Genomic DNA, 18,562 nt, shown 5'->3' on the forward strand with positions numbered 1-18,562 from the left:
ATTGATTTTTGGAATTGGTGTGTTCTCTTTGTGTCTGCGTGGGTTTCCTCCAGGTGACTGTTTGTGAGGAGTTTGGTGTGTTCACCCTGTGTCTGCGTGGGTTTCCTCCGGGTGACTGTCTGTGAGGAGTGTGGTGTGTTCTCTTTGTGTCTGCGTGGGTTTCCTCCGGGTGACTGTCTGTGAGGAGTGTGGTGTGTTCATTCTGTGTCTGCGTGGGTTTCCTCCGGGTGACTGTCTGTGAGGAGTGTGGTTTTTTCTCTCTGTGTCTGCGTGGGTTTTCTCCGGGTGACTGTCTGTGAGGAGTGTGGTGTGTTCTCCCTGTGTCTGCGTGGGTTTCCTCCAGGTGACTGTCTGTGAGGAGTGTGGTGTGTTCTCCCTGTGTCTGCGTGGGTTTCCTCCAGGTGACTGTCTGTGAGGAGTGTGGTGAGTTCTCCCTGTGTCTGCGTGGGTTTCCTCCAGGTGACTGTCTGTGAGGAGTGTGGTGTGTTCTCCCAGTGTCCTCGTAGGTTTCCTCCCACGGTCAAAAAACAACATGTTGGTAGGTGGATTGGCGACTCAAAAGTGTCTGTAGACGTGAGTGAGTGTGTGTCGCCATGTGAAGGACTGGCGCCCCCTCCTGGGTGTGTTCCGGCTTTGCGTCCAGTGATTCCGGGTAGGCTCTTGACCCACCGCGACCCTGAATTGGATAAGCGGTTACAGACAATTATTTTATGCAATTGTTGCAAAATGAATTAAAAATGCATTATTAATACATTACTGCGTTCCAAAATCATTGGTCTGTTGCTCTGTAGAAGATCTGCTCCATTTCCTGAAGATGTTTTTCATTACCATCAACAAAAAATGAGACAAGTTGAAAATAATGTTCTTGAACGACTCACTGTAGTAAAGACATCCTGGCGTAGCTCACTCTGTCCATTCTTTTATCTTTAAAATAAATGTCTTCAATTAAACATCAATCTCTTTACTTTGGGGATAAATAAAGGCAGATAAAATTAGCAATTAATCATGATTAACTACATATTAAATAAATGTATTGTTTTTTTTATTGCTGAACACCTCTATCATATTTACAATCACAAACACTTAGATGCAAGACTAAACAGGTCTGAGCGTTGTGCCCTTGCAGAGATTTCATTGTTAATTGAGACAAATTGCACATTCGAGTTCCACTAAAAAATCAGGGAGCTAAAAATCAGCAGCAGTCGAGCTTCGTTTCTCTGTACTGAGGCTTGACTGAGCAATACGGAGAGTGACAAGGTCCATAAAACCTTCTCATTTCATCCAATTAAAGCAGCCGAGCCAAATCCAGGAACACTGCGCTGCCTCCTCATTCGCCCCTCAGTCAAAACACGGTATAAATCACAGCAAATTAAATAAGCGGTGCAAAAATTAAGCAGTGCAAAGTTTTAATTTCCAATTACAAGCCTCCACCATACACACCCACATGCACAAAGGGCGGAGGGCGAATTAAATTACAGTGTCACAGGCACGGCAGAAATTAAATTCAGCTAGGGGTTTTATGATAGTAATAATAAAGAGATAGAACCGCAAAGCCACAAAAGAATTATGCTGAACAGGTCGAAGGAAGAGAAATGAGCTAAAAAGAGCAAGCCATTCTCTGAGATTAATCCCACCATCGCACTCTGAGAAAAAGCCTGTGCTATCAGCTCTAACAGCGGCTTATAAATATGTAAATAACTGACAAATCCTGAAAAACGCCAATAGAAACTTAAAATAGACAAAAGGGACTCTGAGGTTTTCTTTGGTTAACGATAAAAATGTTAATGAGGACATTTGCAGGCTGTTAACTGAATTTTAAAGTGCGGGAGTGTGTGTACACACACAAAATGGAGGGTAAACGAATCCCCAGCTGAGCCTTGTTTTACTAAAATGTGTTTCTCTGTCAGGAAAATGCATAGAATGGATATCTGATGTAAATGTAGTTCACGTATATTACACACTATATACACAACATTTATAAATATTCTTAGGTATTTTAAGACGCACGTACTGGGGACGTGACTTCAATCACTGACAAACTGTTTCTATAATTAAATATATATCATTTATTTAATTTGGCCACTCAAAAGTGTCCGTAGGTGTGAGTGTGTGTCGCCCGGTGAAGGACTGGCGCCCCCTCCAGGGTGTATTCCCACCTTACACCCAATGATTCCAGGTAGGCTCTGGACCCACCGCCACCCTGAACTGGATAAGGGTTACAGATAATGAATGAATGAACAAATGAATGTGTGAAAAACCTTTTAAAACCTTTTAAAATCCTTCACTCAGCCTTAAGGTTCTTTACCCATTTAAACATATGAGCAAAAATGGTTCTATGTCATCGCTTCTCATGACCAAACCTCCCCATGAGCAAAAAGGGAATAACATTCAGTCCAACACAATTGAGAAGGATTATTCCCGTGTTTATTCCAATGAACACTGATTGTCAGTTAAATGAAGTGGTTACATGCAGAGAACATCTGAAGTGATTTGTGGAGCACAAAGACACATGTCATCCATATAATACAGGATGAGTTCTGGAAGGAAGGCACATAGTTCTTTAATTTCATCATTCATGGAAGTCGACGTGGCAATACACGTTCGCTCTGGAATTTCAACCAACTTCAAATGAACCGTAGAGAACTGGAGGAACATTTAAGGCGTAAAACAAAAGGAGACTGGAGACACTTTCAGCAAATGCTGTCAATTAAAAACGTACTGGTAAAAGACATTACGTCCACTGTGCTTTCTACACCATGAGCTACAATGCTATATACTGCACTTCAAAGGATGATGCTACTATCTCTTTCCGGTCGTGAAGAACGAAGAGGTGATATCAGAACCACCACCATGTTATATCTCCATTTCTCCTTTTTTTACCCATATACACTGTAAACGATAAAACCGGGGCCATGAAGAGGCGCCGTAATCCTAAAACACAATTTTCAGCAGGTTAAACACAAGTCCCCAAGGCAGAGTGTGCAAAAGTGGAGCACAGGTGCAATGCCACAGCTGACAGCAGCCACGGTTTCAAGGCTGCTTTCCCTTTGCTTTGATCAGAAAGAGAGAGAGAGAGAGAGAGAGAGAGAGAGAGAGAAAGAGTGCACACTCTCACAGAGAGCAGCAGTCAATTTACAGTATCAAACACGTCGCGGATGATCAAATGGTCGTGTGCGACTGAAAATGCATGAAAGAGATCCGAAAAGAATGGTGACATCAAACTAACGAGAGGGCGAAACGTGAACAGCTATGACGCAAACACGTGGACGGCTTCAGTAACTCTGCGGATTCACGGGGGATCTGAAACCTGAGGTACCAATAGTCTGACACTTATTAAAAAAAATGACAGTAACATCAAGAAAAAAAGGCAAAAAACCCAAAGCAAACAAACAAACAAACAAAAACCCAGCTGAATCATAAAGCACACAATTAAAGGCAGCACTGGACAAAGCTGCCTCATATTTGGATTTGAAGTGTATTCAGAGAGACCAACAACACGAAAACAAAGGTGGTAAAGTCTACCCCAAGGCTGACATCTGCTCAGTGGAGAGTCAAACAGACGACAGACGAAAACATCGAAGGTGTGCATGGGTTAGTCACAATAAGGTGCCATACGTTATACACAGCATTTGTTTCCCCACAGTCTAGAGGCTACCGATGCCTAACTTGAATGTACTTCATTCAAGAGGCTTCCCAGTGCCTCCAGCAGTTGTCTGAGGAGCCCAGACCGCACAGTCCAGCCCTGAGCCCGTCCCTCAGTAACGCTGTAGAGCGCTCACAGGTGTCGACGTTAGGAGACTTAGGAATGTTGAAAATGCCAGCCATAAAAGACTGATTATCCCTGATTTGGTTTGCCTTGTTTGTTTATATTTTTCTCTGCTCCTGGCCCATACTGACGTGGTTGGAAGAAAAGTTTTGGTAATGAGGAAAAAATATATATATAATAAAATTATCCCTTGAAAAGCTTAAGAATACTTCGTTTCTAAATGTGTTTTCTGCTGGAGGTGGAATGTACCAATAAGCCAAGTGTGCAAAGCCCTCCTGATCTTTACTGGCCTCAGAAAGGGACTGAAGGTAAATCAGGCAAAAAAAATTTATATATAATTTTAAAAAATAAATAAAATTTAAAACGATAATTAAAAAAAAAGACAAAGAACTTTTGAATGAGTCAAAGTTTTGTAAAAGCTCAAAAGTTGCCGTGCAAATTAAACTCAGACTGTTGTAATTACGCTTGTAAAAAGACTTAAAATAGTTTCCTAATCATTCAACAGAACTATTCTTGCTTATAATAGTGTTGGTCCATTGTTATATTTAAACTGATCCAACTTTCCAAATGCTAATGTGTGTAAAATCTCTAGTGTAACCTTTGCTAAACCGGTAAGGCTTCAATTTACTGTAATTAAAAAACGTATAGATACATTAATAAAAAATGCAAGACTTAGTTCACGTTTTCTGATGTCAGAATGATATTAGCTGTAACAAACATTAGGCAGAAAACTGCCCAAAGCACCACAAATACCACCCAGGCCGTGTGCCGAAACGGAGATCTGTGCTTGTTCACAGCATCCCTTCCAACCACAGGCTCTAGGTGGCGCCGACTGAAGTACACAAGGAAAGCAGGGATCATGTACTGAATGCCTGTGCCTGCATAGGCTCCAGTGATGCCCACAAGTGCCTCCAGGTCGTGGGTGCAAAATGCCACAACTATAGGGGGCACCAGAGTGATGAGGGGGAACACAACGCGGTCCACAATCCATGGGTAGGTGCCTCCATCTCGGTGAAAGAGCGTCTTCCAGTTGTTGCGTAGTGTGACTGCTATAATTGGAAAGTTAGTACTAATGGTGAACACTGGGAAAAGCCCCAGGAAGTAGCGCAGGACGGCCACTCCCAGGACGTCACAGTTATCCGTGAAGTTCAACGTGTACATGTCACGCAATAACGAGCTGTCAAAGCAGAAGATGGCTGTGAAGGACAGCAGACTGTAGAAGGCCAGGATGAGCACGTAGTCAGACAGCACCAAAGCGCCCACCCGCCGCTTGTCTGAGATGGGTGTGATCAGAGAGGGCAGGGAGTGCTGGCACATGAAGGAGTAGACGCATACACCAAAAAGATTGGGCACTCCAGTTAGCTGTGCCACTTGAGGATGGCCTTCACCGTGCCCCTTGCCAATGCGGATCAGCGCCAGAATAATCATCATGGTGAAAGCTGGGGGAGAGAGAGAGAGAGACATTGTTTATCATGTGTTTTCTGCTTATTTACACTTGTCATATGCTCAATACAGTGAGCTATTTTCGATAATACCCAGACAAAGATTTGCATTTATCATATTATACAGAGTGGACCATTTATATGGATACACCTTAATAAAATGGGAATGGTTGGTGACATTAACTTCCTGTTCGTGGTGCATTAGTATATGGGAGGCAGGGAAACTTTTCAAGATGGGTGGTGACCATGGCGGCCATTTTGAAGTCGGCCATTTTGGATCCAACTTTTGTTTTATCAATGGGAAACTATGGCTACTGGAAGCCTGTGCTAGCATTTCTCCTGCGGTGTTGCTATCAGTGTGTGAAGAGTGGGAGAAGAGGGTTGCATTGACAATCCAACACAATGGGCAGCACTTTGAACACATTTTATAAGTGGTCAGAAACTTGTAAATAACTCATGAAAGAATAAAGTTACATTAAAACCACACCAAGCACACCATTGATTTTCTTGTGAAATACCCAATAAGTTCGATGTGTCACATGACCCTCTTCCCACTGATAAAACAAAATTTGGATTCAAAATGGCCGACTTCAAAACGGCTGCCATCTTGAAAAGTCCCCCCCCCCCTCCTGTATACTAATGTGCCACAAACAGGAAGTTAATATCACCAACCATTCCCATTTTATTAAGGTGTATCCATACAGAAAATGTGAATGTACAATCAAATTCTAAACAACTGTTTTACATGAAGCTGAACAAAAAACAAAGACAAACTTGCATTGGAGAGTTTTTCAAAACTCTGTTACTGAGCCTTACAAAACAAGGCAAAGCAGGTTAGTTACTGAGTCTAAAAGAAAGCTAAATTGCGTAACAGAATTAACTGACAACTCAGCTTTCCCCGAGAGCCGTGTCACCTGCATGGACAACAAGTTAATGGAGATGAACCGATCTGTTAGGCTGTGAAATCTGGCATCTTCCATTTGTCTCTCATATGAGACTGGAAATAAGTTTAAAAAGCACCATGGACGGAACTCATTGCTAATACAAGTAAATTCTGCCAAACCATCCAGTTGTTTACAGCCTTAAAATGCTTCTGTTTCTCAGCATGGGCCCACCCCCAGCACCAGCCAAGCTTAACAGAAGTGCTAAAGCAAACCCTAACCTAGCACCCAGCAGTGAGCATTTCAAATCGATAGGCATGAATGCATCGTTCGTGACGGCCAGGGTGGCTGAATCTCTAAGGGACAGCAGAGCAGGCATTCCTGTTATGGTGTGTTGAGTCTGGGCTGTCTCCTCACCTCTCCCTGCTCAATCACACCATTACAGGGCGAATTAGTCACAGCCCTCCTCTTCCATCTCGTCCTCCTGAGCCATGCCCTGACTTCTTTAGGATGCGTGCCGCGTCTTCCGCCTTTGCCGGGAAGGGGACGCTAACACTTGTTGTCCTTGCAGGAGATATCTCGCAATGCATCTGGGCCCAATCAGCAGGAGAAGCAAGCCATCGTTGTCAGGACGGAAAATGGATTAGGTCCTTCCTGGTAGCTTTTGTGGGTGAGGTGAGCTGATGCGTAATTATTCGGAGGGAAAATGCCATGTAGGTGTCCCTACAACATGAGCTCTGACCAAGTGGGGCTCATTAGCGCAAAGACTTTCCAGTTACTTCCATGTCATATGTCCTTAAGCCTTAATTTGAAGAAGATAAAAGTGACGTATTCTGCACCTGTGTGGGAGGTGCACAGCACATGACTGTGTCTATTAATCAGCTGTGTGCTCCTGCAGTAGCACTTTAATGTACGTCAGGGGAATGAAATGATTCACACCAATTATGAGGACAAAATGTACCCTGGAAGGAAATGAGAGTAATGTGAATAGTGTTTTGGCATTTGGGGTGAGCCTCTAGGGTGAGAAGTATAGAAATAGATAAGGAATCTGCCACTGCCGTCTCACAAAAAAACCCAAAAAATAAATCTGATTATCTCAATTACATGAATCACAAGCCCATTTAGGATTCATCTATAACTTGAAGGAGGAAAAAACATTAATATTATAAAGGCACAACTACCACTGTGTGTTGAAATTCCTTTTAGGAGCTGGAAATCTCAGAATAACACAAACAAATTATGTCTTATGCATTTTTGTTTGGTACTGCCAGCTAATTTTGAGAATAAAAAAAAATATCCTAACATCTACACATTTCCTAACTGTTATTATTTCTAATACCTACTACAAAATATTCCCTTGTGTGTCTGGTACCAGATAATAATTCAGATTCAGACCGGAGCTTACCTGGTAACACTGGGTGCAAAGCAGGAACACACCCTGAAGGGCGACATGCACACACACTCATTCACTCTCACATTCACACCTATGGACACTTTTGAGTCGCCAACCCACCTATCAACGTGTGTTTTTGGACTGCGGGAGGAAACTGGAGCATTTGGAGGAAACCCACACAGACACAGAGAGAACACACCACACTCCTCACAGACATTCAACCGAAGGAAACCCACGCAGACACAGGGAGAACACACCACACTCCTCACACAGTCACCCGGAGGAAACCCACGCAGACACAGGGAAAACACACCACACTCCTCACACAGTCACCCGGAGGAAACCCACGCAGACACAGGGAAAACACACCACACTCCTCACACAGTCACCCGGAGGAAACCCACGCAGACACAGGGATAACACACCAAACGACACCCCAAACAGGCCTTGAACCCACAACCCCAGGACACTGGGGTTTAACACACAGCGATAGACAACATTAAATAACTACACCCTATATTCTATATAGATTCTAAATGTAGATCCGTACTGTCATCTATCATGTTATTATCCATTCCATACAAGAATTCTCTAGGTCAGTGTAGGCAGACACATGCTTGAAAGGCACACCACTGTCATGATTCTAGAGTCTGCAATACAGTGCCTTTGCTCATCACATCTACACAACATGACAACAGAAAATATTGTGAAAGTGGAAGAAAATTAAATGAGCGCAGTCGATATGACAGCGTCATCCACAGTGGGACCAACCTCTAAAAGTCCTGTACAGAGTGTTTTCCATTTGCTACTGGACATGGACGACATATTGATGGAATGTCCACACTCTGACTTTTAAGGCAGATAACACAATTTCCCACAAAGACTTCTGAAGAGTAAGGATATATGTTTCACAATGGCCGTGGCCTCTGTGTAGGCACAGAGAAGAAAATGAGAAGGGTCTGACTGCAGAGCACTGAACATGAGCAGTAGGACAGCGCAAATGTACCACGTAGACAGCAACTGTTTGTGCTATTTGTATTTGTTGCATCTTACACTTGCTGAGAAGAAACAAAAGAAGTGTCAGCATACTGGTCTGAACCTGCTGTAGAGACACTGCTGGAATAAAAACCCAGGCCCTGCTGGCATGTAAAGGCTGTGACAGATATTACAGAAGATTCCAGGACAGTATAGTAATTCATATTGCAGGGGAAAAACTAACAAACTATATATATATATATATATATATATATATATATATATATATATACACACACACACACACACACACACACCCTGGTGAGGATGAGGTGGTTACAGAAAATGAATAACGAATGCATAAATGAAGTACAGTTTCAATGTGTTGTAAGGGTACCATCAAATTAATCCATGACCATGTTATTTTTATCACTGAAATTAGTTAATCTGATCAAATTTAAGCCTATAACTGAAAAGTATAAGTAAAGGTATTAACATGAACCTGAATATGAAAATCACAATGTTCAATGAGGGCAATGATGGCTTCATTTTCCAACCAATGAGCATATATGTCATATACAGTCAATAGTCTATTCTTCCTTGCTACATAACTTCCAGAGTCCACATGGAGGACAAAGTGACAGAGCACAGCGCAGGCAAAGCAGCGAATTATTATTGCTGCATTAACAAATGCACACTAAAGAGCAAACAATGTGCTGAATCAAGGGCACACTCAATCCAAATACTACTGACATGGCATGGCACTGCACAAGTCCACTGTCCTTCAGCACAAAGAGCTCCATCATTTAGGATTAAAATGGGATTCTGTCTAGGTCGAACATGCTTGGTCTTGTTGTGTTCTGTTCTGATTTGTTTCCTGTTTGTGTGTCATTTGTTTGGTGTCAGGGTTTCATGTTTCAATTTCAGGGTCTGTGGGTTGCATTTTGTTCTATGCTGGTTTTCTAGTCCTATGTTTAGCCTTTTAGCTTTGTTTAGTCTCTGTGCTTAGTGTTTATCCTCTATGTTCAGTGTTTAGTTTCTGTGCTTAGTGTTTATCCTCTATGTTCAGAGTTTAGTTTCTGTGCTTAGTGTTTATACTCTATGTTCAGAGTTTAGTCTCTGTGCTTAGTGTTTATCCTCTATGTTCAGTGTTTAGTCTCTGTGCTTAGTGTTTATCCTCTATGTTCAGAGTTTAGTCTCTGTGCTTAGTGTTTATCCTCTATGTTCAGAGTTGTCTCTTTGCTTAGTGTTTATCCTCTATGTCCAGAGTTTAGTCTCTGTGCTTAGTGTTTATCCTCTATATTCAGAGTTTAGTCTCTGTGCTTAGTGTTTATCCTCTATGTTCAGAGTTGTCTCTTTGCTTAGTGTTTATCCTCTATGTTCAGAGTTTAGTCTCTGTGCTTAGTGTTTATCCTCTATATTCAGAGTTTAGTCTCTGTGCTTAGTGTTTATCCTCTATGTTCAGAGTTTAGTCTCTGTGCTTAGTGTTTATCCTCTATGTTCAGAGTTTAGTCTCTGTGCTTAGTGTTTATCCTCTATGTTCAGAGTTTAGTCTCTGTGCTTAGTGTTTATACTCTATGTTCAGTGTTTAGTCTCTGTGCTTAGTGTTTATCCTCTATGTCCAGTGTTTATCCTCTATGTTCAGTGTTTAGCCTCTCTGCTAAGTGTTTATCCTCTATGTTCAGAGTTGTCTCTTTGCTTAGTGTTTATCCTCTATGTTCAGAGTTTAGTCTCTGTGCTTAGTGTTTATCCTCTATATTCAGAGTTTAGTCTCTGTGCTTAGTGTTTATCCTCTATGTTCAGAGTTTAGTCTCTGTGCTTAGTGTTTATCCTCTATGTTCAGAGTTTAGTCTCTGTGCTTAGTGTTTATACTCTATGTTCAGTGTTTAGTCTCTGTGCTTAGTGTTTATACTCTATGTTCAGTGTTTAGTCTCTGTGCTTAGTGTTTATCCTCTATGTCCAGTGTTTATCCTCTATGTTCAGTGTTTAGCCTCTCTGCTAAGTGTTTATCCTCTATGTTCAGTTTTTAGCCTCTCTGCTTGGTGTTTAACCTCTATGTTCAGTGTTTAGCCTCTCTGCTTAGTGTTTATCCTCTATGTCCAGTGTTTAGCCTCTCTGCTTAGTGTTTATCCTCTATGTCCAGTGTTTAGCCTCTCTGCTTGGTGTTTAATCTCTATGTTCAGTGTTTAGCCTCTCTGCTTAGTGTTTATCCTCTATGTCCAATGTTTAGCCTCTCTGCTTAGTGTTTATCCTCTATGTTCAGTGTTTAGCCTCTCTGCTAAGTGTTTATCCTCTATGTTCAGTGTTTAGCCTCTCTGCTAAGTGTTTATCCTCTATGCCCAATGTTAAGCTTCTCTGCTTAGTGTTTATCCTCTACGTTCAGTGTTTAGCCTCTCTGCTAAGTGTTTATCCTCTATGTTCAGTGTTTAGCCTCTCTGCTTAGTGTTTATCCTCTATGTCCAATGTTTAGCCTCTCTGCTTAGTGTTTATCCTCTATGTTCAGTGTTTAGCCTCTCTGCTAAGTGTTTATCCTCTATGTTCAGTGTTTAGCCTCTCTGCTAAATGTTTATCCTCTATGTACAGTGTTTAGCCTCTCTGCTAAGTGTTTATCCTCTATGCCCAATGTTAAGCTTCTCTGCTTAGTGTTTATCCTCTACGTTCAGTGTTTAGCCCCTCTGCTTAGTTTTTATCCTCTATGCCCAATGTTAAGCTTCTCTGCTTAGTGTTTATCCTCTATGTTTAGGGTTTAGCCCACTGGTTCAATGTGTTTTGTCCTTTGGACCTATGTTTAGTTTCCTAGTTCTGTGTATAACCCTGTTGTTCTCTGTATAGCCTCTCATTTTATTTGTCTTGTTTTCACTAGTTCTTGGTTTAGTTTTTGTTACTTGTGGTATTTGTATTCCTTCTTTTGTATTTTGTCTTTGTTTGTGTCATTAAATTATTCTCCTGCAACAACCTCCATCCCTGTTACTCGTCCCTCGACCCTATCCAGATATAAAACTAGGCACACATGGTCGAATGATTATCGAGGCTGACTGAATGGCCTTGTGTGCGCTTGCTGATGAGTGGAGAATATGCCACTGGTATTTATGTCTTCAAGTCTTATTCACCTTGATATGCCTGTATCTGATACCAGCTCTGGCAGCCAGGTCTGAACTGTTGACACAGGCTGCCAAAAAGTCCTCCTCTTTATGGGCCAGACAACTACACACAGAAGTTGGCAAATAACACAGCTACTGTCTGCGGAGTGAAAATAAAAAGGACAGCAGCACAATGCCCACACAATATCATCAGAGTCCCCTGGGATTCAAAAGTAATGTAAAGGGCATCACAGGGGAATTTTAGAGAATGATGGTGTGTTTTCAGGCATGAAACCCACCTGGCGTGGTACTGGGGAGGCCAAATGACATTGAGTGATGTTCTGCAACAGGGTTTCATTGGAAACAAAAGGGAACCTTTGGGGAGATTACCTGTAGGACTTGAAATAGGGTAGGAAGCTTTGGCCAAGCTAAAAGGATTATCCTGGGAGCTGTATGCTTTGTTAGTCCTCTATCTTGGGGGCAGCAGTGGTGTAATCGTAACAGAAGCAGGATTGGGACCAGAAGGTTGCCTGTTTGATCCCAACTACCAGCAGGAAAATTGTGGGGGAAGGGTGGGGGCAGTGAAGTAACAGCACTGTCCTTCTCTGACAACCCACGGCTGAGATGTCCAACCACACAACTACAAACTATGGAGAATGTGAATGTAAATGCTATTATATTCCAAATGTACAGGCGATTGTCTTCCTTTCACCGTTCATCTGGTTTATAGATGACTAAATGAATCCATCTCACAAAAGAAGCCACAAACATATTGAATGTTTTAGATTGAGTGTATGCGACATAAGACCATGATTGTACACCTGATGACAATGCATGCTCAGCTACATCTGCATCAGAATAATCATACCTGAAGAAACACAAATGGTTGTATTTGATTTCTAAATCTAGAAACAGGAAACATTTAATATTGACTGAAAATTGAACCAACGTGAAGGAAAAAACTAAATAAAACACCCCAAACCAACACATGAAACAACACCCCTGAAAACAGCATTACCTTGCATTGCCAATCAGTCATATTTTTTTGATAGTCCAATGGAATCTCAAAAGCAGAAGAGGTTTGCTCAAATCCTTTGATTTTCCTCTCAATTCACTTCTCTTTAACAGTAGGTCCAACACCTCTGTAAGCAGTCAAAGCGTGGGTGGAGAGCAGTAAGAACTGAGTGCATTAGGCAGGTGTCAAACAGCTACATATCTTGCCCATGAATCTGCCGAGAGTCCAACCACATAGAGTTAATTTATGGACCACAAACAGAAATTGCAAAGACCTTGTGAAGAATGCTTTAACAACTCCCCTAGGGAGAGTGCTATATCTCTCATGCATGCAAACAAAGAGGCTGACATTAAGCTGAGGCTAACACGTGCTCCCAAAGCACCAAGGAACAATAAACTTTCGTTTATTTGGGAGTCATGTGGGCCATTTTCTTGGTGATGGAGTGCCCTAATTTCACTGTCAAGTAATAAATGCAGTAGAAATGATGAGAAGGTCTGAACCAGCGAAGTCTTTATTTGCATGCCCATGTTTTACATGATGTTTTTTTAGGATTTCAGCAGTTATTATTTTGTTGCTTATAATACTAGTTGTATGATCAGTGTAAACATGCATTGCCAGCTGAAATGGTCATATAAGGCATATGTAGACATTTCTGATATACATAATAAGGAATTGATTTATACAAGGGCATACAGTTTCAATGTGGTTATCAGCATCTTTGCTCTATCAGAGTGTTTCACTGCTTCATTTGCTGAGTAGTAGGAAAGCAATGACTGTATAAAACCTGGACGGCATGCATCCATTCCCTTCCATTTAATAGAATTGTAGTCAAAATGGTCTGCCACATTGTCAATTTTGATACCAGTGTCTGTGCAGTAGAGAGGAGAGGTTGAGATAGACACACCTCCTCATTTGGGTAGCCCTACCCCCTTCTCACAGAGCTCAGTGTTTCAGAGTGCAATCTCGGCAGCGCAGGAGGAGAGCATGTAAACAAACTCTTTACTAATTTCGGTTAATGCAACCGCCAGCAGAACAAGACATGACTGTTACAATATCTACATTTAACAGTTATAAGAAATGATCAATAATAATACAACTAACTGGTGCCTGACAGATCTGCTACAGCTAAGCCACCCCATGTAATAAACAGGTCTATTACAAGGGGGTGGGTCCTGCAGTGGGTCTCAGCCAAAGCAGTCCATCACTTAATTCCTAAGTGCAACACCACCTTCCAAGGATATTGCAGAATAATGTATTAAAAAATATTCCTGGGGGAAAAATAAAAACAATGCCAATATGAGCACAGGGAAAACTAATTGGATTGAATTAGACAAGGGAGGCTGAAAACTGAGACTGAAAATCGGTTGCACATTGGATGCTGACCAATCGACCAATCATCATTTAAAGATACTAGAGGTTTTGTGTTCTGAAAAGTGACTGTGAACCCATTCTTCGGTGGCAAGAAATGTTCAAGGAGAACTTGAGGTAATATGATAACATGTCAAGACCACCACAGCTGCAGCAGCAGTGTCCTTCTTTCTCTTCTCCGTGTTTACATAAGTGCACCAGAGTGCCTTGTCTTTCTATTGGTCAGCATCAAGAGACGTGTCGTAGGAGATATCAGCCGCTGCAATGTTGGTCAGGCTACACGTATCATTCCTCATTCCTGATGCTCTTGACGTTTTATATAAAAATCCATTTAATATGTATTTAAATCTAAATTTGACTGGCCTCAGGGAGTACTGAAGTACTTCCATCCATTAGTAAATTTAATCTATGTGATTTAATCTATGTCTACCAAAGGACTATACAAGGAACAAATTAGAAGATAAGATCTATCAACATTATTATTGGTGGAAGATAAAATAAAAACCTGGCAGGAGAAGTTTGCAGTTGGCTAACTGCTCCCAAGAACAGCTGCTTCATTTTTATGAACATTTTTGTTCCAGACCTTGCCTTCTGCCTTTCACTTTTGACAGGGAAGCTGGGAAAGTCAGCTCGGTAAACAGGACAGCAGCAAAATCAACATCAACCGCCATGATTAAAGGCTTAGTTACCATCTATTGAGCTGCCATTGATCGAGCTGTACAGCACTGCAGACATCTAAACGTTTCCCCTCTAATCAGCCCACAATTTATTGTCTAAAAGAAATCAAAGTTTAGAGGGGAACTCATTAAGGAAGGAAACTAGGCATCAATACTAAGCCGACCCAGGAAAGTAAAAGATAGAAGGCTTCTCGTTTTTTGGGCAAATGCACACCTAAGTCACAAAGCTTCTCTTCGAAGTCAGAATCCATCCAATTGAGAGGCAAGGTTACTTCACCTAGAAATTTGTTATTCTGAAGGCTAAGGTAAAAGAGAAAAAGGTTTCGAAGCATGTAAAGTAAACACACTTTTCTCCTCAATGCCTAGCGGTCAATGCCCACTGCAAGCACACCGCTCCTCTGAATGAGAAAGACTAATAGGTTTTCCTTTAGGCCAGATTTCTCAGGGCGGAATCGTTGCTTAGAGGTGTTCATTAAGGCACAGCTATATTTCAGGGCACCTTGAAGCTATAGTGAGTCACGATGCTGGTCAAAGGTATGTTGAACATAATACTGAAAGCAGGAAATGTCTTTTTAGAATGACCCTTGTTCTATATTTTAAACTTATATTTTACTTTTCTTTCCTACTTGAGGCTACATTTAATGCCTGTGTGGTTTAACGTACCAGACCCTTTCCGAATTTACTTCTAAACAACTTTAGACATTGGAATTAATAGCACTTATATCTGTATCTATAACAGCTTACTTCTATAGCCTCTCTGTTCAAATTGGTCTTGTGAGAAAGGCAAGAAAATAAGCATTCATTATTTGAATCATCACAATACAGAAGTGTATCCAACAAATAATTTTTAATCCAGCAAAATATATTTAGCAGCTGAAAATGTGTCTGAACATCACCAGTAGGGCCGTGAAAGAATTTCCCATGCTGTGTTTTTACATGGTTCCAAACTGCAATATGTGATATTATTGCCCTAAATTACTTCTGATTCTAGTGCTACACTCCTAATTGTCACATGGAACCGGCTTGAACTGTTTCTTTTGAGGATTCTCCATGACTCAGGGCTGGTGAAGGCAGGTGGGCTTCGATAGCCGGATTGTAGGCAGCTAGATGAGATCTCAAGTTTTATAGCGACATTTCTGGTACTGATTTTGCATATTGTCTCATCTGAATTGCCTGGCTCTCCCTTTTAATTTGTTTAAAAGCTGAAATGCTCCCAAACTGTCAAAGTTGCATTTGGTTTTGTTACTAAGTTGGCGGCCATTGTGTCCATTCTATAAAACGAAGACTGACATTCAGCCGTTCAGATGCCAACAGTTGGGAAAACATTCATTAAACACACACCAAAGTGTAAAACAAGAAAGACTATGCTATGAAAGGGAAAACGTGTATACACTGCGGTGGTGACGGTTCTTGCCCTTCTTTGCAATTGGCTGGTTAATAGCGCGGTATTAACGTATTGTGGTTTTTTGCGATAGCCCTAATCAACAGTCTAAGAAACTGCAAAATAAGACAACACCAGCCAGTTTTTTGGGGATAAGGAAGTGAAAACATGGTTTTAAAGAAACCGTTCTGATTTTTCTGCTTCCTAAGTCAAGTGCTGAGACATAAGAATTGTACCACTCCTTGTCTGAATATCACTAGTCCCAGCGCAAGACACACTTTCTCATTACTCTAGCCATAAATATACTACACATTAGTAAGAGAAGCAAACATATTATCACTGACATAGGAAAGTTTATAGAGAAATTATTCTCCAAGCTATGTAGACATAAGCGAAGATATATTTGAAAGGGATATATTATACAGATTTTTCACAAGTGAACACAGTAACGTTCCCTGAAGTCTTAATGAAACGTTTGTGACATGCTTTGTTAAAAATACACAAGAATCAAACAACGCAGTAAAGTTTGGAACAGTTTCCAGGATAACACTTGTATGACAGAGTTATAGGCTTGAAACCCAAGCTTGATTTTTCCAGTCGTTGTTGTCCAAGCCTTGGGCATCCACATTCCAGGGCTCTAACGGTAATAAATGGCCTTCACAATGCCCTGTACCTCTCTCCAGGGAAGCAGGAATGATTAATCCCCATCCTGCAATCAAGAGCTCCTTCGCCTGTCCCTCTATACTCACACCACTCAATATCAATTAAAACTGCATGTCTTTACTCACTCCCCCTCCCACACTTGATAGTCCACTCACACGGTCAAGAGCTGGTAATCGTCCTTCCCTTTCCACAGCAATAAAGACTTGACTAATGCAGAGGCACATTGAATAATACAAGAAATGTTCTTGTGTTGCTTCTTAACACAAAAGAAACCATATGTTTCTGCTGACACACTGTTTTATGATCATAAGAACCACTGTTAAAGCTACTGAAGGACAAAAAAAACGTGCTGAATTAATGTAGAAGGTCTGAGGGAACTAGGCTTTAAAATTCCCCTGGAGAAAACTAGGAAAACAGTAAAGCACCTGTCACAATACTCACTCTTTAAATTCATATAACACATATACGGATATTAAGCTGCAAAAACGGGCCATTTTAAGTTTAATGTATTTGTAATGTCATGAAAAACAGAACATTCACAATGCAGCTAAAAGGCGTGTTCCACCCAACAATGTTTTCAAATGTGGCTCATTACAGAGTTCATTTATACAGGGGTTTGACAATGAAAGTGAAATACCTGGTTTTAGACCACAGTAACTTATTAGTATGGTGTAGGGCCTCCTTTTGCGGCCGATACAGCGTCAGTTCGTCTTGGGAATGACATACACAAGTCCTGCACAGTGGTCAGAGGGATTTGAAGCCATTCTTTTTGCAGGATAGTGGCCAGGTCTCTACGTGATGCTGGTGGAGGAAAACGTTTCCTGACTCGCTCCTCCAAAACACCCCAAAGTGGCTCAATAATATTTAGATCTGGTGACTGTGCAGGCCATGGGAGATGTTCAACTTCATTTTCATGTTCATCAAACCAGTCTTTCACCAGTCTTGCTGTGTGTATTGGTGCATTGTCGTCCTGATACACGGCACCGCCTTCAGGACACAATGTTTGAACCATTGGATGCACATGGTCTTACTGGTGCAATGTGCAGTTAATGAAGATTGTCCACCAGGCTGCTCCAATTTAGCCATGAGACCTCCCACACTACAATGATAGGTGTTTCACTTTCATTGTCTAACCGCTGTAGATATTAGTGTTCAGGCCACAGCAACAAACCATCCATAATTCAAAATAAATTTACATCTAAAGAATAAAGAAAATAAAAAATGTAAGAATTGATCCCTTTAACTGCAGCGAGAGCTACTTCAGTGGATTAAGGTCTTTTTTTTTTTTACTAAACAATAGATGCGGTCATATTTGAATTACACAACCAACAGCAAATAGTCACAGAGGCTAAAATTCAGGGTAGTTTCCCCCTAATGGAATACTTTGAGCTAGATCATACTTAGAAATTTTCATCTGACACTGACTTGGCCATGGTATTATTCCATAAGGAATCATGGGGTGACTGGACACACACACACACACACACACAGAAGGGCTGCAGCATGTGCTTATGTCTGCTGTGAGTAATGACTAAGACCAGAGAGGACCATAAGAGAAAAGAGCCAGTCTGCCGAAGTAACATAAAAAGGGAGAAGAGGAAAGTAATAGGTACTTGACATACAGCATCTGCCAGCTCCAACAAGGTTGTAAAATAAACATACCAATGAGCTTGGGCTGTCTCAAGATGAAACAAATCCAAGACCAATGTTTATATGTATATATTCGGATTCTTTAAAAGTAACTTAGCTTTTAAAAAAACATTGGCCAAAAAAGATGTAAAAAATGCTTTTGATTATATATATATATATATATATATATATAAACATTTAAAAATGTTATTGAGCTTGAAATGGTTGTCATGGTTACTCAAGAGCAAATACCGTAAAGAGCTATTTACTAAGAGGCAAATAAAACTGAAAG

At 41.1% G+C, this 18,562-nt stretch overlaps 1 protein-coding gene across 1 annotated transcript in view; it reads right to left on the reverse strand.

The window, feature by feature from the left end:
- Positions 1–2,278: 2,278 nt before the first annotated feature.
- tmem104 (transmembrane protein 104) overlaps positions 2,279–18,562 on the reverse strand; it is a 65,248-nt gene continuing 48,964 nt past the window's right edge. The window contains exon 10 of the mRNA XM_066643018.1: positions 2,279–5,205. Within this exon, the coding sequence (XP_066499115.1) occupies positions 4,439–5,205 (767 nt within the window). The 3' untranslated portion in view covers positions 2,279–4,438. The remainder of the gene's footprint in view (positions 5,206–18,562) is intronic.

This window comes from Hoplias malabaricus, chromosome 13 (assembly GCF_029633855.1).
Source record: "Hoplias malabaricus isolate fHopMal1 chromosome 13, fHopMal1.hap1, whole genome shotgun sequence".
In the NCBI taxonomy this organism is placed as follows: Eukaryota; Metazoa; Chordata; class Actinopteri; order Characiformes; family Erythrinidae; genus Hoplias; species Hoplias malabaricus.